The sequence below is a fragment of the Microtus ochrogaster genome, chromosome 1 (genome assembly GCF_000317375.1).
Source record: "Microtus ochrogaster isolate Prairie Vole_2 chromosome 1, MicOch1.0, whole genome shotgun sequence".
In the NCBI taxonomy this organism is placed as follows: domain Eukaryota; kingdom Metazoa; phylum Chordata; class Mammalia; order Rodentia; family Cricetidae; genus Microtus; species Microtus ochrogaster.
This window is the reverse complement of record NC_022009.1, coordinates 119,093,305-119,113,794: the sequence shown is the minus strand read 5'-3', so window position 1 is coordinate 119,113,794 and position 20,490 is coordinate 119,093,305. Positions and strand designations below refer to the sequence as shown.

The window sequence follows — 20,490 nt, the reverse complement described above, 5'->3', positions numbered from 1 at the left end:
CAATGACAATTGCTACACTTATGTGATGCCTCAAGATGTAGCTTGATGTTAGACTCCTACTAGTTCAAGGGGAAATGAGGGATACTCTGCATTAAAACACATATGTAATTAAGTTTTATCCTATATAAAAACACTCCATTTATAGGGATAATCCTTTACAGATTTTATTCTGCATGCCAGAAACTGAAATATTTTAGAAATGTTTCAATTCCTAGCCTTCACACTGGGGCTCACGATGGTCTGTAGCTCCAGTTCCAGGCAATCTTTTAGGCTCACATGTGGTATACACCCATAAAGGCAGCTAAAGTAACTCCCTGCACACACAGTGTACTAGGTTTTAATTGAGATAGTTAGCCTAGTCAGAATAATCGCAATTATTCATTCTTTTTTCTTCCTTGCCTTTTTCATTTCCCTTTTTCTCTTTGTTGCTGTTTCCTTATCTAGTCCAGGGTTAACACCCAGGTTATGTGCACGTCACACAAGCGTTCTACCACTCATATTTACTAAGGCTCCAGCTCTCTTTTTGGCTGTTTCCCTTTATATTATCATCTCTATGTTTCTTCCTCTTTCTCCCCCACCTCTCACTCTTCCTCCTCTTCCTTCTCCACCACTTTTTATCCTACCTTTCTTTGTCTTCTTCCTCTGTTTTCTCATGCTTCTTTCTGGGTATGGGCTGGATGCCTGCATGCCATTGCAAGCTATCTTCAAACCCATTAATCACCAATTCTAGCTTTCCAGAGAGACATTACTTGCCTCAATGAGCTCCCAAGATACTAATTCATATGGAAAAATAAAAAAGCTTGAACATTGCAGAAAAATATTAAAATTGCTTGCAAGTAAGACTTTAGTATATTTTATCATTTCATTATACTCTGAATTTGTAATATCTGTCAGGCAATGAGCTTCATATATTTATATGAAGATGTGAGATGTCTTAATGGAAAAAAATCCAACTCCTACAAGTTGTCTTCTAATTTTCACAGTTATACATGTCCCCCTAAACAAACAATATGCCAAATTGAAAGATTTAAAAAGGCTTGAGAGAAGGCTCATTGGTAAATGTACTTAGTACCAAGACTGAAAAATATACTGCAATCCCTCTGACTCACATGATAGATGGAAAGAAATGATTCCTACAAATTATCTTCTTACAGCCACATAATTAATAATATTTGCATGCGTAGACATACACCATAACTAAATAAATATAAAATTAAATATATACATACTATATATACTTGTGTGTGTATGTGTGTGAATAAATAGTGTGTGTAAAATATCACACTGTCATGAGAGTTATACAGAATTACAGTTCAACACCAACATGAGGTTTGGAATAAATTCCACAGGTAAAACTATTCCTGGAGAGATACTCAAGCATAAAAGCCTGTCATCAACTAGTCACAACAAGCATATTTTTGGAAGTAGATGAACAGAAGTAGAGGGAGTGTCATTTAGAAGATAAAATAACAGCAACAACTCAGTCACCAATGGTCTTAAAACCATTGAAAGCATTTTTTTACACACTATCTTGTAAATGCCTCCGTTTCCAGTTGTCTTTCCCCACCCCCACCCCCAACTGATGCTTCTTGCTCCTAGTTCCACCTGCTTCTGTTCTACCAGCAAAATATATGCCATTTCCTCTTCCCAGGGATATTCCTGTGTCTCCACTAGAGCCCTCCTCTTTGGGTCTGTAGATTGCAGCTTGATTATCATTTCCTCAACAGCTATTTAACACTTACCTCACAGTCACTGATACTATTATAAAATCAGAGCTAATAATATGATTCTAAATGTAATTGTAAGTGATAAAGAAAAAAGAAAACTTGGTCATATATGTTGGTGAAGAGATGCACTGATATTTGGGCATCCTGTACAATTGGAAAAATGAGTTGGAAGGTAGATTGTACGCAGGGAAACAGAAATTGCCAAGAGTTGATATGGTGACAAAAATGTCACATGAGGTTGTCAGTTAGTGTGAGGAAGCAAAGAGTGGCTTAGATAACAAATAAGAAGAAATGAGAGATATACTTGGTGTGAAGAATCGAGAGCTTCTAAGAGAAGATTCTTTCCTTCACCTTTCTAAAGAGGTTGGTGAAGGACCAGTATCCTTAGAGGACTCCATGCAAACCCCAGAAAGGCAAACAATTTTACCACACGTGTTCACAGGCATCCAGGTGGTTTAGAGGCAGCTGAGTGCTTCTGAAGGCAAGCATGAATAACAATGACCCTGAAAGCCTGAAACGTGTATAAGAATATTTAATTCAAACAGTTGACTATAAAATACATCATTTTAACCACCAGAAATGATTCTCTGCTTTGGTATGGTGATTTGAGATTACCTCCATTTATCTGCAAGTGGGCCAGAGCATAGCAGTACTCTTTTCTGCCTTATGTTTTAATGTCCTGGAGAAATAATCACAACTGCCACTCAGCAGCAGGTGAGCATCTCATTATACTAAATCGTGAATGATAGAAATGAAAATCCAACTTTATCCATCCTTTATGTGTTGTTTTTTAATTTACACCTTTATCTCTTGCTGATGACGTCTTTAGAAGGCAATCTAATTAGCTTCGCGTAGAGCTACAAAATAGAGTGTTTGCCATGCCTCATGATGAAAGTATTCCTGAAGGCTTAGGAAGCATGAGGGGTTATGGTTTTTTAGTTATATAATTCCTAAATATAATTGACAGTATACTTGACTTGGATCAAAGTATATCATTTATGTATAAAATGGTATTAATAATCTCAGTTCTGTTTAATGATTAAACTTTGAATGCTTGAATTTTAGACTAATTATCACATCTGAAGCAATACTGTGAAAGAGACAATGTACTCTGCTATAATAGATGGAAAATAAATGTCTATGAATTCCAAATTTTCCAGATTCTTAAAGTCAACTTGTGTCTTCTCTGAAATTCATGCTAGTGATTGGGTCTAAGTGAGAACAAATATGGACATCCATAGATGTTTTTTTGTTTGTTTGTTTGTTTGTTTGTTTTGTTTTGTTTTGTTTTGTTTTTGAGACAGGGTTTCTCTGTAGCTTTGGTGCATGTCCCAGAACTAGCTCTTGTAGACTTGACTGGCATCGAACTCCCAGAAATCTGCCTGCCTCTGCCTCCGGAGTGCTGGGATTAAAGGCGTGCGCCACCACCGCCCGGCTAGATTTTTTTTAATAATTGACAATTATAAAGGTTGTTCTTAGATAAGGCTGAAATAATAAATATAATTTTTTGCCTATAGAGTAAGATAAACTATAAAAACCACATACTGTAGTCACTACCCAACTTCACATAAAATATATTATAATCTATACAGCTTAATTGGACCAATGTCATATAATATGAAACAATAGTTCTTGCATATTAACAATATGTATACATCAAAATAAAACAAGTTTCAGGAATGTATTCTATGACATAATAGTTTCAACATGTCTTCATAAAACAAAACAAACAACCTCCCTCCCCACACATAAAAGAAAGTTACTTTGTAAATCAGATATTATACCAGGCAGTGGTGGCACATGCTATTAATCCCAGCACTCAGGAGGCAGAGGCTGGCAGATCTCTGTGAGTTCAAGGCCAGCCTGGTCTACAAAGCTAGTTCCAGAACCAAGACAGCCAGGGCTGTTACAAAGAGAAACCCTGTATTGAAAAACCAAAAAGAAAAAAAAAAGATAGTAAAAGAAAGTGTGGGTGTGGGTATGTATTTGGTTGTAGGTGTGTGTTGAGGTGGGGTGTGGTAAACTGGAACAATCAGTTCCAGGTGAAAAACAGTCATTTGAAAGACACTTTCTGAGCTCCAGAGTATAGACATTTTGTTTGGTTTGGTTTGGTTTGTTCTTTTTTTGTTTGTTTGTTTTTCTGTTTGTTTTGTTTTTAAGACAGAGTTTTTGTGTCTAAACTTGCTGTCCTTGTCCTGGAATTAGCTCTTGTAGACCGGGCTGGACTGGAACTCACAGAGATCTGCCTGCCTCTCCCTCCCTGAGTGCTGGGATTAAAGACATGTGCCACCAGCCTGTAAATTAAGCTATGGTTTTATAGATCTGTCATTTAGTTGCCATACAATGCTGAGTATACTGTTTATTTTCTTTGAGAGTTAGTCCCTATTTTATGAAATGGAATGATTCTGGTAGTTTTAATGAAGAAAGACTGAAAACACAAAGAATAAAAGTTTGCTTTGCAGATTAGCCCACAACACCAAATAATTAGGATATATGACACCTGTTCTACATGAAAACCTGATGATGTCCTACATTTATACATGTAAACACAGACAAAAAGTATACCCACAGTATGCTTTGAAGCAAACTAAAACTTGAAGATTTTTATTTCTCAAAAATCAAGTCATTTATGCACCAATTGGTGGTGAATGCTAGCATTCTCTGGATTGAGAACTGTATGTCTCCAGCTGAGAACATTTTCTGAGAATGCAGAGTGAAGAGGAGAGGTTTCTGTCCTCAGGAACATCAAGCCTTTGAAGAAGCAGGTAAGGCCAACTTGGATCACTGCAGTTACAGAAACCTGTAAGATGATCTGCAGGTCACCTAGTCATGCCATGCCCATTACTTATTTTTCCTTATTGTGGAAAGAGAATGTCCATAATGTCCCACACCAATGACAATGAACATATTGTGTTGAGCATGGATGGAATTCCTAATGAACATCTACAATACTGCCACGATGTTTATTTTCATAAAAATAAATGCCCTCTTCAGAACTTTCTCTATCTCACAGTCTGTGTTACTTTCATTTATCCTCAGTGCCCAATGAGAATAGTATCACATATCTGTAATTATTGATCCTGATTTTTTTCACATCTTCAGAAAATCTCCAACAACCTTGTTCTCCAGCTGAATGGGGTTCCACCTTATTCCCTTATGGCATTCTGAGTTTCTGAAGAACATTTACCCCACTGCCAAGATGAGTACTCTCATAAAAACACAAGTATGCCTCAGGACTTTCTAGATATCCCATTTCAGTGATTATTTTGGAGATTCGTGTTCTTGACACATTTTCTTCTCAGCCTCAAGGAAACAAAAAAGTCTCCATCAAAACTTTATTTTAACTCACTAATGACTTTTTACCTCAAAGGCTCTGAGGTGAATTACTATAGGATCGGTGTACAGTTTTAGACCAGAGGATATGTTGTGCCATGCAGAATGCAGAAGTAACTGTGAGCAATGATTTTGCATTTTTGGTGCACCTTGACTCTGTTTAAACTGAATAGCTTGTTTTGAGAGTGTTTAAACATTTATATTCCTAATCCTGATTAATTAATACATACATGTTTGTTATTTGATAACTTTAGTATTGATATTAAGAAAAATAATCCAGCATTTGTCAGAATTCTCCCATGTCATCATTGTTATACAAGCTTCACCTAAATATCTCTAATCAGAGATAAGACACTTGGGGAAATTGCAACTTGCTTTCTCTAATACCAATATTAAACCCTTAATTAAAATTAATAAATGAACACGGTTTCTCAAGCTTTATAGATTTGTTCCTAGTGTTGTTGCTGCTGCTACTAGAACCCAGGGCTTTATATTTACTAAGAATCTCCTACCTCAGAGCTCAAACCCCAAATGCTTTATACAGATTGTGTGATAAATCTTCCCAATGTCAATTACCGAAGCCATTTCATTCATTGTCTTACAATTTGATATATTTCTTTTTATGAAAATAAATTTCATATTTTGAAGAAATATTAGCCATAAGCTGATAGAGTTATGACTTACGTATAAGCCTAATCTATCATTTCTTATTTTATAAACTGAGTTGATTTGAAATAAAAACTGAGAAACCAATGAAATATTTATTTCAGTATATTTTGCTTTGAACAAGGGGAAAAAAAATCTTTGCAGAGTAGATATCTCCTAGGGAGTTTTTAGAATTGAATGACAGATATAAATCTCAAACAAGCAATCTAGAATATTGATAATGAAATCAACCTGAATTTTAAAAAAGCAAGATTCTCTAAGGCTTAGAAGAACTATAGAATATTCCCAGTGTTCCAGGTTTTGTCCAATCACAAATTTTTATCATAATCTAAATGAAATAGGAATAGAAACTTTATCCAGAAACTAATGGAAACAGATGTGTTAGATTCACAGCTAAACACTGGGTTGAGTTCCCAAAATCCAGTCAAAGAGAGGGAGGATCAATAATATGAGCAAAGGGATCAAGACCATGATGGGGTTACTTACTGAAACAGTTTACCTGAGCTAACTGCTGCTGAACTGACAGTGGAGAAGCAGCATAGGAGCCAACTGGACCCCCTCTGAAACTGGGTAACAATTGTATGATGTGAGATCCCCTCTGTATGCTGTGAATAACATTGGCTAATATAGAAACTGGCTTGGCCTAATAGGGCAGAGGAGAGCTATGTTGGAGAGAATCCCTGGAGCCCCTGGAGATAGATACTGGAACTTTAGTCAGTTAGCCATTTGGCGATACACAGACTAATGGAAATAGGTTAAATTAAGATGTAAGAGTTAGCCAATAAGAAGTTAGAGCTAATGGGATAAATAGTAATTTAATTAATATAGTTTCTATGTGGTTATTTTGGTTCTGGGCAGCCGGGAGTGAACAAGCAGCTCTTGTCTCCCAACAGAGCTAGGCAGGGAAAACTAAACTGAATGCTGGGAGAAAGAAGAGCGGAGTTCAGAGAAGCCATGGAGCTGCTGCCAGGAAAGACATGTAGAAACCTTGCTAGTAGGCCACGAGCCTCATGGTGAAACATCAAATAATGGAAATGAGCTAAATTAAGATGTAAAAATGTATTCTTTTTTATTTTATTTTATTTTTTTATTGAGAAAAGGAAGAAAAAAAACCAAGTTTCCGCCTCCTCCCAGCCTCCCACCTCCCTCCCCCTCCTCCCACCCTTCTCCCCCTCCCCGCACTCCTCTCCCCCTCCCTCTCCAGTCCAAAGAGCAGTCAGGGTGCCCTGCCCTGTGGTAAGTCTTAGGTCCTTCCCCCTCCGTCCATATCTTGGAAGATGAACATCCAAACTGGCTAGGCTCCCACAAAGCCAGCACATTAAGTAGGATCAAACCCCCTTGCCATTGTAAAATGTATTCTTGATAAAATGTGCTTTCTAATTTTCTAACAGAAATTAGAAAAGCAGTTGTGGATTTTTACAAGTCTTATAGATTAGGGACCAAGACAAAGAAAACCAGTGACTTCATAGACATTGGTTATAATTTAAAAGACACTAAGAAAAGTTCCAGAGATAGTATGCCTCTATGGATGGTTGCACTCTTGAGTTAACTCCAGTGACCCAAATATGCTCAATACTGGCTGCCACCTGCAGTGTTACATAGATAATTCCCGCTGGCCATTCCCTTCCCTGTTTTATACTTACAGTCACAGAGAAATGTCCAGTAGACTAACGTCATGACTTAGCCCACCATACTTCTTTTCCTGAAAATCTCTGTGCTAATCAGATGTTCAGACAACTATTTTTTCCATAAAAATATACTGAGTGCTAATTACCATAACCACTGTGGGAGACACTATAAAGAAAAATTCATTATTCTAATTGTTAGTGACAATTTGGTTTAAAAACATGTACTGAGAAATGTTATGAGACAAAGGTCGTCCAAAATGACATTAAGTACCTTTGTGTTGGGCATTTACTGCTGGGCATAGGGACTGCCTCTAAGAGTGGTTTGCTTCCTCAGTGAAACCTCGGAGAAAACTAAGTATCCATTTGGGAGTACTTATTCATTTTTGATAGCTTCTTGGTTAGGGATGATTAGAAAGTGTGTTCACTTTCTCCATTGAACAACAACAATGAAATCTGTCAGAAAAGATTGATTAAAAACTCTTTAATGGAGTTGCTGGCTGCATATTTCAAACATTTGGAGCACTAAACATTGTTTTGTTCTGTTTTAAATTGGACTAAAGTAAAATTGAGAGAGTCCTGGAATTGTCGGGAATTACTAGGCAGGGGAGAGCTAGAACATTGTCACTAAAGAAGTAATAAAAAAGTATGTGTGTGTGTGTGCCTGCACGCCCATGTGTGTGCATGCGTGCATGCCTGTCTGTCTTTCATACATACACAGAGTTTAAGTGTTCACATACATAGCATCACTGAACTACAGAAAGTTGAAAATAGTGTTAAAAAAGTATACGCAGTGATCATTAAAAGAAGCAGACTGAAATCATAGGTCAAAGCCTAAAAGGGAACATGCTTCTGTATTTGGAAAAAAGTATGTCACTACTATTCATAACATCATGGAAGCTTCTAGAAAAGTATACTTGTTCAGGTTATTATGCCTGAAGGACTCTAAGTCAAGGTATCCCCGAAATGTTTGCACACGATTGTTTATTGCTATACTAAACGCCTTAAGTAGAAAGTCCAAACTGTCTAAGAGTTCATCTTCTGATTAATGAATAAAGAAAATGTGAAACATATACACAATGAAAATTTCAGAGAAAAATGAAAAAAAATGGAATTTTCAAGAAAATAAATTAAAAGTTACGTCAAATGAAATAAACCAGACAGGGAACATGGCATATTTTCCATCATATGTAGACTTCAGATTTGTGTGTGTGTGTGTGTGTGCATTTTTATTTGTGCATGCATGTATGTGTGTGTGTGTGTGTGTGCATTTTTATTTGTGCATGTATGCATATGTGTATAGGCATATGTGTGTGGGGAGTGTAAATCATAAAACTAGAAAGGAATGCAGGAGCAGAAGGAAGTGAACTTAAGTAGTGGTGGAGATGGCAGTGACCTAAGGATGTAGGGGAGCTATTTTTTGTGAGAAAGGGACCAAATAAGGGAGATGAGTGGACAGACCAGGCAACACAAGCTCATTAGAACCAAGTATAAGGGTACACATGGACAAAATGCTTACAGGAAGTCCACTGATGTTTATGGAAAATTTACAAGTTAATTTAAAAAAGAAATAAAATGAAGTAATCCAATATTTTCAAATTCCATGTTTTGAACACACAAACACAATCCCCCTTTAAAAAATACTGGAAGTTTTTCTAAGAAAAAATTGAAGATGTAGGTGTGTGTTAAACATATATGTATGTATGTACCATTTTATTAAACAATTTACAAATTGATTGGCCTTGGGGTGTGATGAGCTCACTGACAGGTCCTGTCAATTTAAAGCTGACTTCTGGTTGAGCTGCAGAGATGGAATAAAGAAGTATTCTGAACTGATAATATCTTAATATTCATTTTGAGAGTGTACAGGGTTTGGTGATTTACTTCCTTTAGACACATTTTTGTTTAGCTTTTGTTGTCTTATTTCTCTGTATGAGTTGATTAGCTTGTAAGCATCAATGAAATAAAATTATTGCACTGAATTGAGGTTTTCTTATGAGATTTGCATTTAAAAATAATTTTGCATTCCTTTTTTATCTTTCTGTTCTTTGGTCTATTTTGTTTTTTTCTGTTGTTTGTTTGTTTATTTGCCTGTTTGTTCTTGAAACATAGTTTCACTACCTAGCCCTAGTAGGCCTGGAAATCTTGTAAACAAGGCTGGCCTTGAACTCACAGAGGTCTACTTGCTTTTGCTAATATTAAAGGCTACAATACTACCCCTTGAATTGCCGCCCATCATTAGGAGACAGAACTTTCATCCAATGCTCTTGAACAACGTATCTTCTCCATTACTTTTGTGAGAAGATTTCAAATGCCAGCTGCCAACTTTAGTGGGAACATTGTGACTCTACACCCCTGCTCTGTCTCTGACAAGAAAATTCTTTACTGATCTATGTCTCAGCATACACACGTACACCCGTGCATCTCCCTCTCTATATATAATTTTGCTCCAACATTTTTCATAGAAATTAAGGGGAATGATGTACGTTAACTTCCACAGAATGTTTATTTTCCCTGCAGGAGAAATATTTTCTCCTTGGAGGAGTTTTAAAGGAACATATATCAAACCCAACGTCCTCTTAACCATTTCTTTGCTCTAATTGATAACACGAAACGTGCACTGTTGACACTCTCAGACAGTAGGAACTCTTTCTTTCTCTTGCTTCTCACGTTATGTTGTTGCTGTGTCAGCTGCTATGAAGTGCTGACACTGGGCTGGGTTAGGGCTGTGGCCCATCTGAGAATTCACAGGTCTTTAAGGTCTTACTGACTGATTGTTCCTCAAACATTCCTATGTACACAATCATAAAGGAATGCCTACCAACTAGCCTTGTTCTTTCCAAACTGAAGGGTCAACCAGACTGAGGAATTCAGTCCAGAAGAGCATCATACTGTAATAAAGAGTGAGAAATGGGGGCAAATGAGAAAAACCTTTCCAGATGAGCAATAGTGTGTATTTGCTTTCTGTGCTCTGTGGGTCTTGTTCAGAGCAATGTAATCACATGGAAATTGAATTTTCAATATTCTGGTTTAATCTGTGCTTATCTTAAGAACCCCTCAGTAAAATATGCAACTCGATCATTGATCAAAGACGGACACCTGTGCCTGGGCACATACACATTAAAACATTGCATGAAGAAGGGTATGAGAAAAGGGAGGAAAGTAGTACTGCTGCTTCTACCAATCCTTACAGGACTGGCCTTTGAGTTAGATACATAACAACATTCTAACTTTCTTGTAACTTGTAGGAATTCCCCTGTCACATGACATCAGTTTATTTAGCATAGTGGGATTAAAATTTCTACTTGCACTCTATCTAATATGGAGAACTAAAAGAAAAGAAAGCCTCAGAAACAGCCTGAGGATTTCAAGAATTTTTTTGATATGTTTAAATAAACTCTCTGAATTTTATGAAGTTTAATATCTTTTGTAAACAATATTGATAAAAATCTAGTATAATAAGTGACATCATTATGGTATTTTGTCATGTACATTTAAATTTTGTAACACGATATATTGTATTATAGATATAAAAAGTATTCAAGCATATACATGCACACAAATAGTTATGTACATATGTATGGCACATGTGTCCATACGTATCACAAAACAGAAAATTTGATGATTCTTAAAATTCAAACCTATGAGTGTGTATTTCACTATATAAATTAAAAGGAATAACAATACAAGGATATAATACTGAAGTCCTTTTGGAGTAAAACAATCATATTCATTTTGGTATTTTAAATTCTTCCATCTTGACCTACCTTAGAGACAAGAATAAATATGCCTAAAGATTATATTTACAGAAACAAAATAGGTGATGAAGATATAGGGCAGGGGTTAAATATATGAATGAAGCCAGAACAAGAAATATATAGACTTTTAGCATAATTACAACCAACCACAAGGTAATGCTGTTTACCTATGTCAGTCATGAATTGTCCAGACAGCCATCACTGGACAAAGGATTACTCAAGCAATATTTCATATCAGTCTTTAGAATGAAATAAATTGTATGCTGCAACACAGTGACAATAGTGTCGCTAGTGACAGGAGTTGCCTCTCCATATGCAGAAAAACAAAGTCTGAGGGGATTCTTATAAATTGGTCACCTGAACTTGACGAGGAAAAAAGCAGAAGCCAGTGTCAGAAACTATCACCACCTACAAGGACGATGACTGGCAAGAACAGTGTTGCAGTGACCAGTAGGTGAGCCAACGCCAGCAGCTAACAAAGCAAGTAAGAGCTGAATTCAGGAAGAGAGACTTCATCCCTGCTTACTGGGCTGAGCAGTGCATATGCAGCCTGTGATCATCTTTTTGATTATACCAAAGGGCATTCACAGAAAGCAAGACTCCACATCGACTGGGCCCAAGGCATGCATGGAGAATTAACTCCAGCTGCATAAACTACCTTAGTTTTTTTTTTCCCCCCCCACTTTCTGCCATAAGTCCTGTGGAAAGCCACAAGAAAAGAAGCTTAACATTGCAATCCTTTCCTTGGGACTTGAGCCAGTCTTGGGAGTTTCTGCCATTATTCTCCATTTCCACACAATCCATGCGGCCTGGATGTTATGTGACATGGAGAAACCCAGTATGTCTGAAAGATAGCTCTTCCCCACGCCCAATCATCGGACATGTGTCACTTTCCTCCATCCCTTGACAAACATAAATTAAACATCCCTCATTTCTGACATTAAGAATATAAGATCCTGACTCTGGCCCAGGTGTGTTCCAGACGTTAAGATATCAATTATAGGAATTAAAGATGATGCAATCTGGGAATAAAGCAGATTAACTACAGGCCATGGCAGAGGAAGAAAGTCAATATTCATCAAATACTCATTATGTGCCAGGCGTTATTCTCGAAGACGTGGAAGTGTATTTGAAACACAAAGTGAGGAAGCACTGTCAAATTATGAATACACAGTTCACAGAAATCCAGTCCCAACACATTCACACACACGGGAAATTCACTTGGCAATTTACTCCACAAAACAAATCATGTTAACTCCCACGGTGCTTCAAGCATGGAATAAATTCTAGTTGTTTTAAAGAAACAGTATATAAACAATTTAATTTGTGAAACAGGAGCCATATTTTTGTTGTTGTTGTTATTGATCATCATTATTGCAGCAGTTGGAACAATTACTTTGAGCTGAAATATAGGAAATTTGATGATCATCTCTGTTCAGTAAAATTAGGTTCTACGTGGAGATAACATAACTATAAGTTAATGTTCACTCTCCATTAATTCAATTTCTTACAGAGCACAGACTAGGCAGACATGTATGTCGGTATACAGTCCTAAGGGAATATAAATGCTAAAGCATTAGAAGGATCATCAATCACAACTTTAAATTCATTTCAATAATGCAGAGCAATGAAATTAAATGACGTCTCCGGTTGTAGATAATATTTGGTTGTCTTTCTGATTATCATCAGCCCTCATAGACTGCCATGTAGAAATCTTTCTGAGGCTAAAACCACAATTTTCAGGCAATATGTCAACTAGGCGCAGTAATTCAGAATGGCTCAAAAGGCTGATGTGAATGCTGTCTGCACAGGCAAGCATTTCAACCGCAGCTGTGGGGCCTTGTTCAGATACCATTCTTTGAGTGAGTATTACCTACACACCTTGTAAATAATTGGACGGAGAGAAAAAAGTGCCCCTTTAGAAAGAGTATGCTTCAAACATTCTGTATGAACTTATTGTACTTCCGAATGGGATTTCATATTGATCTCAACATAAGCCAACACTGTGGTATCATCAGATACACTGAACAGACATCCGAACCTGTGGTTCTTCCTTGTGTCACACAACAACACACATTCTCTCCATTTGAGAATTAATTCGTTCATCAGAATGATTTCATTTTTTTCAGGAAATATGAACATTTTATAAGATCATAGGGGGAAAACTAATAACAATTTAGAAAATTATCAGAGTTAAATTGATTCAAATAACAAAATACACTTTTGTTGTTAGAAGTTTGTTCATTAGACATGAAAAGAAATTCATGGCAGTAAGGTTACTACTAATCCTGATAAATTGCATAAGCACATATGAGAAGCTAAAAATCACATGAGACTATTACTTGCACTTGCTTTATAAATAAACTGGTTCTTGATTTTTTTGTGCTTTTTATTAAGATTAGAGAGAAAACTTTAAAAACAGGCCATTCATCTTTGCACTTACCTCATATGGGTGATAATAAGTGTCGTGGTGGGGATGAAAAAATCATCCACTCGGTCAAACTGCTTTCCAACTGGCTGTGTGTGGATGGTGTGGTGTGGTACGTTCCCACTGGCCAGGGTTATCACCTAAACGCGATACATCAGGTTTAGACTGAAGAAATGTAGAATATGAGGCTTAATTTTCTTCAAGCTAAATACGATTGTATGAATAAATTGCTTTTCTTTTGAGAGTTGGTATCTTAGTAGCAAATTGTGATCCATAATAGGTAGCTTTTTTGTTTGTTTGTTTTTGAGACAGGGTTTCTCTGTGGTTTTTAGAGCCGGTCCTGGAACTAGCTCTTGTAGACCAGGCTGGCCTCGAACTCACAGAGATCTGCCTGCCTCTGCCTCCCAAGTGCTGGGATTAAAGGTATGTGCCACCACTGCCCAGATATGTAGGTAATTTTTGAGAGTAAACTTTCTACAAAGAAATATTATAGCATATAACTTTTGCACAAGGCAGACACCTAAGAACTTAACATTTTCAGAACAGCTCTGATTACCAAGAGACACCGGATAACAAATACAAGTATGCAACCTTTGCATTGCAGAAGCTATGAAAATAGTAAAAGAAACACACATATAAAAAGAATTACTGTGCCATACTTCTTCGATAGAGCAAAGATAGCAATAAGACCATGAAAACAAGAACAAAACATGGCATCACTTTAACTTTTGAAAACCTTAAAATAAACAAAATTTTGTTTTAAAATTTTTTACTCATTTTAAAAATTTATTTGTTTGTGTGTATGTGCAAGTTTAGGTGTGTGCTCATATTCATGTGTGTGCTAGATGCCACAAATATGAGAAGGAGAGGGCAATGTTCAGGGGCAGTTCTACATAAAATATGATTATATTTAAAATATTTTATTTCATATTCTACAATGCATCAAGTTCTGGAGTCCCCTTTATTCTTCCTGCATCTTGTCAGTGTTGAAAGAAACAATTATTTAATTAAAATTCTGTTTAAATAATGAGTATGCAAAGGGCTAGGTAGTGGCTCAGCAACTAAAAGCACTCACTCCAAGCTTCTCCTGCGTGTGAAATTCTGTGTAGAATCACAAATTTGTATGACAGCTCATGAGCATTCTTAATAGTAAAAATTATCAAAAATAATTTTCCTGAAAATTTATCAAAAATGTATAGGTCAAAAAATAGCTTGAAAATATAAAATTAATACAGAGTGTTTCCTATTATTGAGTGAAAGCTGTTGCACCTTCCTGAGTGAATGGGTGCCAGTGTAAACATTGTGCTGTATGTAGCAAAGACTCCTCAGCCTTCAGAGCCCAGTGCCTGGCTTTCACCAGCAGGCTCTGTAATTGACATGATGCAAAACACAAGTGTTACCATGAGGGCCTGCCCACTGTTTCGATTATAACTTTAGTTTCTCAGAAGAACCGTTCATCCCACCTTTCACACATCTGAAATCCTATGTCCTTTGCACACGATTCATAAAAATCCTACTGAGTGATAAATTTCCATGATTATTGGACATTTCTGAAAAGTCATGGCTTTCTTAGGAAAGAGCACTGGTAAGCCACTCAAGGAATGATGACCTGATATATGTGCTTGGGAGCTTTTAAGGGTTAATTGATCTCAAGACACTAGCATTTCGTCTCATGAGAGCCAAGACGTGACATTCCAAAGTCTGTCTGTCTGTCTCTAAGTCTATCTATCTATCTATCTATCTATCTATCTATCTATCTATCTATCTATCTATCTACCTACCTACCTCTACCCATCTATCATCTGTTTGTATATCAACTCAGCCAGCATAATCTATCTTTTTATACATATATGTGTGTATATATTCCATATATATATATAAAATCTTTCTGCAATCTACATATCTCCAATCAGCTTATCTTTATATGAAAATAAAATTTTCTTATATAAACTACTGTGATAGAAACTTTCCTTATTCTTACTTTCTTCCTTATATTTTATGTTTTCAGATATGGTCTAATTCCTACTTAGAAATTTGTTTTAAAATCACTATATTCTATAACGTTTTATTATGTATTCAGAGAAAGACAAAGACGTCATTTTTCATTGACCAAATATTCTGCATAAAATTACTTAGGATGTCTACAAAATCTTAGAGGCGGTGGTCGGTATAATATTTAAGGTTTTAAATAAAAACTTTTGTCACCATTTCAAAACTTGTTGTTTTAGTCATCTGAGTAGCTAAACTAAAAGAGAAATGAAGTAATTGATTAAAACAAAAAACACATGACAAACAGCAACAAAAAATACATTAAAAACACTTGCTCCTATTTTTTTTAAAAAAGTATTCAAGCTTGTAAAAGTAATTCTTAAGTTTTAAAACCAATTAAAACAATAGCATTAAAATATTTTGTAGGCACATATATATACATATATATAACACACAAATATATGTATTATTTTATATGTATGATATTTTGCTGTCATGCATGTACATGCTCCAAGTACACAAGGAGGCCTGGGACTAGAGTTGCAGATGGTATAGAGTGGCCATGTTGGTGCTGGAAACGGAGCATATATCCTTTGGGAGAAAAGTCAGAGCTATTAACCATCCCAGAAATACATAATTTTATAGCCACACATGTTGGGTTGTTTTGTATTGTCAAGATTAGACTTAAATAGCAAATCTCCAATAATTAGTACTATTTCCTTGTCTGACCATACATCCCTTTTGCAGTCTTCCACTGTGAAGGGTGCAGTGGTATTGCTCAGTCTTCGTCCTGATGTCGGATTCCCCTTTGTATGCTGTGATTACCATTAATGAATAAAGAAAACTGGCTTGGGCTGATAGGGAAGAATAGACATAGGCAAGGAAACCTAAACTGAATGCTGGGAGAAAGAAGGGCTCAGTCAAAGAGACACCAAAGAGACAGACGCCAGAACTTTAGCTGGTAAGCCACAGCCACATGGCCATACACAGATTAATAGAAACTGGTTAAATTAACATGTAAAAGTGAGCCAATAAGAAGCTAGAGCTAGTGGACCAATCAGTGATTTAATGAATATAGTTTTTGTGTGATTATTTCAGCGCTAAGTGGCCGGGAAGCAATAAGCTGCTTTCTTTTCCTACACCCTCCCTGTGATAACGAGAGAGGTTTTACTGGACTTAATGAGATGTGGCAAGCGTGACTGTGAATTCTAGCCCAAATGCTAAGTAAGTCCCCTTGAGTTTCCACTCTTGTCTTCGAAAGTGCTGGACTGTGCAGATATCTGGCTTGTGGGCAAGAGCTCAGAAAAAGGTGAAGCAAGAGCAGGAGCTCAGGAAGAGGCGAAGCAATGGCAGGAGCTCAGGAAGACGCGAAGCAAGGTCAGGAGCTCAGAAAGAGGCGAAGCAAGTACTCCAAGGGCATCACTGTGTGTGATGGACCTGGAATGAGCCAGTGGGACAGTGGTGACTGGAGCCACACTGGCATATATACATCTCACCTGCATATATCCCAAATGGCTGCCACTTCACAAAAGTAGATAGCTAGTTCAGCTTAAGTCTAGGGTACTCATAGTTTAAAATATGAAGTTTTAGAATGGTTTGAGCTGTAAAATAGGGAACTAAGATAATATACTGTGTTTTTGACATTTAAAGTGTCATTTCTAATTATAAAATGAACTATCTTTATTATAGCTTATTAAATTAATTCATCTCAAGAATTCTAGCATTTGAATAAAATTTGAAAAATACTCAGAAACGTTTAAAAGACTGTTAGCGACAACTACTTGGGAACCAAAATACTGCATCTAACCTACCTTACACATATGCAAAAAGTTTGATGATTTAGGGCTCTACATTAGCGGCACACTCCAGGTAATGCTGTGTTTGCAGGCAATGTGAGGAAGTAGTTCACAACAAATTTCCAGCACCCACGCTTTTCTGCTTAACCTTGTCTCTGAAGATCCGCGGGCTGTGGCACAAGGTTACAGTCACCTGATTTCTCTCTTCCTATGCTTCTGTGAAGTCATCACATCAATGACCTCAAAAAGAGACAGTTGTCCCAAGACAGCACATCCCCCAATGGGAAGTAAGCCTGAACTCATATTACCAACTCTAGATGCTAAAGATGATAGAACAACCTTTACCTTGGTGGTCAGATTCAATGCTCTCTAGCTCAAGGTCTCACTGGGAGTACTGAAGCAAGGCCACAGTTCAAGTGCGTCCTTACCTGTCTATTAATGGGTGGACGGTTACTGAGGATGTGGCTCAGTTATATCACTAAACCTTCTCTGGTACCCATGCTTTGCTGTGTCATTTGAGGTTCTTGACAGAAATTGCCAGTACGTTCTTATAGTTCAGAGGTTCTGTTACAGCTACAGCATACAGAGTAAGGTAAATTATAAGGTTTCTTTTTCTAATGGCATTAATTGTTTACTGTCATTCATTTTTACCATATTAATGGAATCTTCAATAAATATTATCTGTGATCATCCTGGTCTACAATAACTACTTGAGTTTTAGACATTTTGTCTTTTTGCTCCTATGCATAGACAGCAATTGAACCACAGTTCCCATAAAGAAGAATGTCAGTGATATAGCCATGGACATCTCTGAGATACCTAAAGGTTTAAAAGTCGTCACTTCCTCCACTCTCATGCCATATTACCTGTAGAGTTGGTGATGTCTTCTCCATGCTGCCCCAGCTCAGCACCCAGACCTGGTCATGTGACTTGTCATAGTGTAGTTTAACTGGTACAGGATCTGTGCTCACTGCCTGTAATCAAGAACAATTGAAAACAATTGAAAATCGTAACCACTAAGTGGGTCCACAATTTTGGAGAACAATACTGTACTTCATAAACCAAGACAGCCATGGAACAACCTCTTTGATTTATTTTTTCATGCCCCTCTTGCTTTGAATGCTATCGTGAGAGAATGTCCTTTCATGTTTCCAAGGCTATTTTGACTTGATGAAATACTAAGTTCACGTAGAAATGGGCAATAGTTGAGGGGGTAGCAGGAGAAAAAAAAAGCCAGAATTTTCATTAATGAACTTTAGTTGCAGCATACACACACAGAAAAAAACCACTAGATTCGGCATTATAAAAGCAATTAACTAGTTTTATTACTCATGGGATGGCTATTATTAGATTTACATAGCTACTTTGGATCAATGACAGATGTTTCATTTAAAATTTTGCATGCATTAATACATAACTTCATATTGTGAGCAACAAAAGAGGTGGCTCCTATCAGTGAAATGGTGAAAAAGCAGGAAGGGTCCTTTGGCTTTTTCTTTTTTCTTTTATATTTTAAACTTGATGTATATGGGGTTATAACAGCCTTGTTTGAATGCTGTCTTAAATAGAATAATCATCAGGTCACCAGATTGTTAGAGAAATAGCTTAGTGTAAAGAACAGCAACAACCAGGAAAACCTTTTAGATATTTGTTTTTTAATAATATGATAGGACAAATGATGAAGGCTTGGGAATGTTTGCTTAAGTTCAAGAAGAGATTAAAATTGGAATTTCCACTTTGATAGAACTTAGACACTGCTTATGCTGTTATAAAGCCTTTTCTAGCTAATACCTTACATAGATGTACAGCCATCCATAGGGGTAAGAAACCCATGGCTGTCGCATCAGAGGTCATCTACCTCATGTACATGATACTGTACTATTCCCATTATGAACACAACCTCTATGAACACAGACGCTCTGCCTAGGTCTTCCAATTTATACTTTATATATACGAAGATTTGTGAGACACTACTCTACTTTGGAACATGAGCAGCAACTCAAAAAGATTCCTACATCGGAAGCTGTGTGTCTAGAAGAAGTACTATATACAGTGCAGAGAAAGGGAGACATAGGATACATCTTGTTTGAGAATAGTTATTCTCAAACCCTTCTAAATCTCTTAAAATAGGAAGACAGTAGGAAGGCATTAAGCTTATTTTTCCCATAAAATAGAACTAATACCTACTTTTAAAAGTTCCTGTGACTATTACAATAGGTAATGGAAATCTGTGCCTAGCAAATAAATATTAAGCACTACTGAACTACTATTAATAAACTACTGTAGGAAGTCAGCTGCAGTACAGCATACTCACTCGGTAGACTGTCTCTTTAGCACGCTCTTCGAGGAGCCCCTGGTTCCACCTTGTAGATGGGTGCACACTTGTAAGCGTTGAGCTATTTTTATGATCATGGTATTAATATTAAAGTGTTATCATAATCAAGATATAGGAGAAAAAAAGAGTGCAGTGTCATTCTCTAAAAATCTTACAGAATAAAGGGATTTGTGTGGACTTAGTATAACTCGACGTGTTTATTTGAAGATGGCTACCTCCTTGAGAGGTTCCTGTGTGCAGGCTGTCAGTGAAAGCAATTCTACTCTCAGTTCTCACCAGCAGTTCCAGAAAAAAATAAATCTCACGTGTTGAATCTCTACAAAACAGCTGGAAATATACTTTGAAAATTTAATTGTTTACAAAGCGTGGATATCTGTTTTTGAAAAGTAGTACTTAGTATATGTATTTGTTTATTTACCAAAAATAAACCTGTGAACCTGTGATGCAGAGTAGAGCTTAAGAGAGTCTGAACATTTTGTAGGAGCGACTGCCAGTATTCCTGGGAGAATAAGTAACTGCCAAATTGTGCAGCATGTGAAAGTTAATTTCTGCTAAGAAAATTAAAATTGTTCTATTTACCAAAAATGATTACACTCCTCACATGTTTTTATGAGTACATATAAGAAAGACTTTTAAAATTTTTACTCTCCTAATAGACTTACGCAGGGGTGGGTTTCATTCTTAGCTTTCATTATAGGTCCTTAGAAGAAATGCTTTGAAAGTATAACAGGATTCTCCATCAAATGATACAAACAAGTGTAAACAAATGTCTTCTCATCTTCTAACTCAAGAGTTCAAGCAGTGGATGCCACCTAGAGTGTCTGAATGCATGA

General features: G+C 36.7%; 1 protein-coding gene across 1 annotated transcript in view; it reads right to left on the bottom strand.

Annotated features, from left to right (window-relative positions):
- Positions 1 to 20,490, bottom strand: part of Fstl5 (follistatin like 5) — a 398,938-nt gene that overhangs the window by 26,034 nt on the left and 352,414 nt on the right. Inside the window, exons 14-15 of the mRNA XM_005344117.3 lie at positions 18,189 to 18,296; positions 13,553 to 13,677 (exon numbers count right to left, since the gene is read on the bottom strand). Coding sequence (XP_005344174.1) covers positions 13,553 to 13,677; positions 18,189 to 18,296 — 233 coding nt within the window. The remainder of the gene's footprint in view (positions 1 to 13,552; positions 13,678 to 18,188; positions 18,297 to 20,490) is intronic.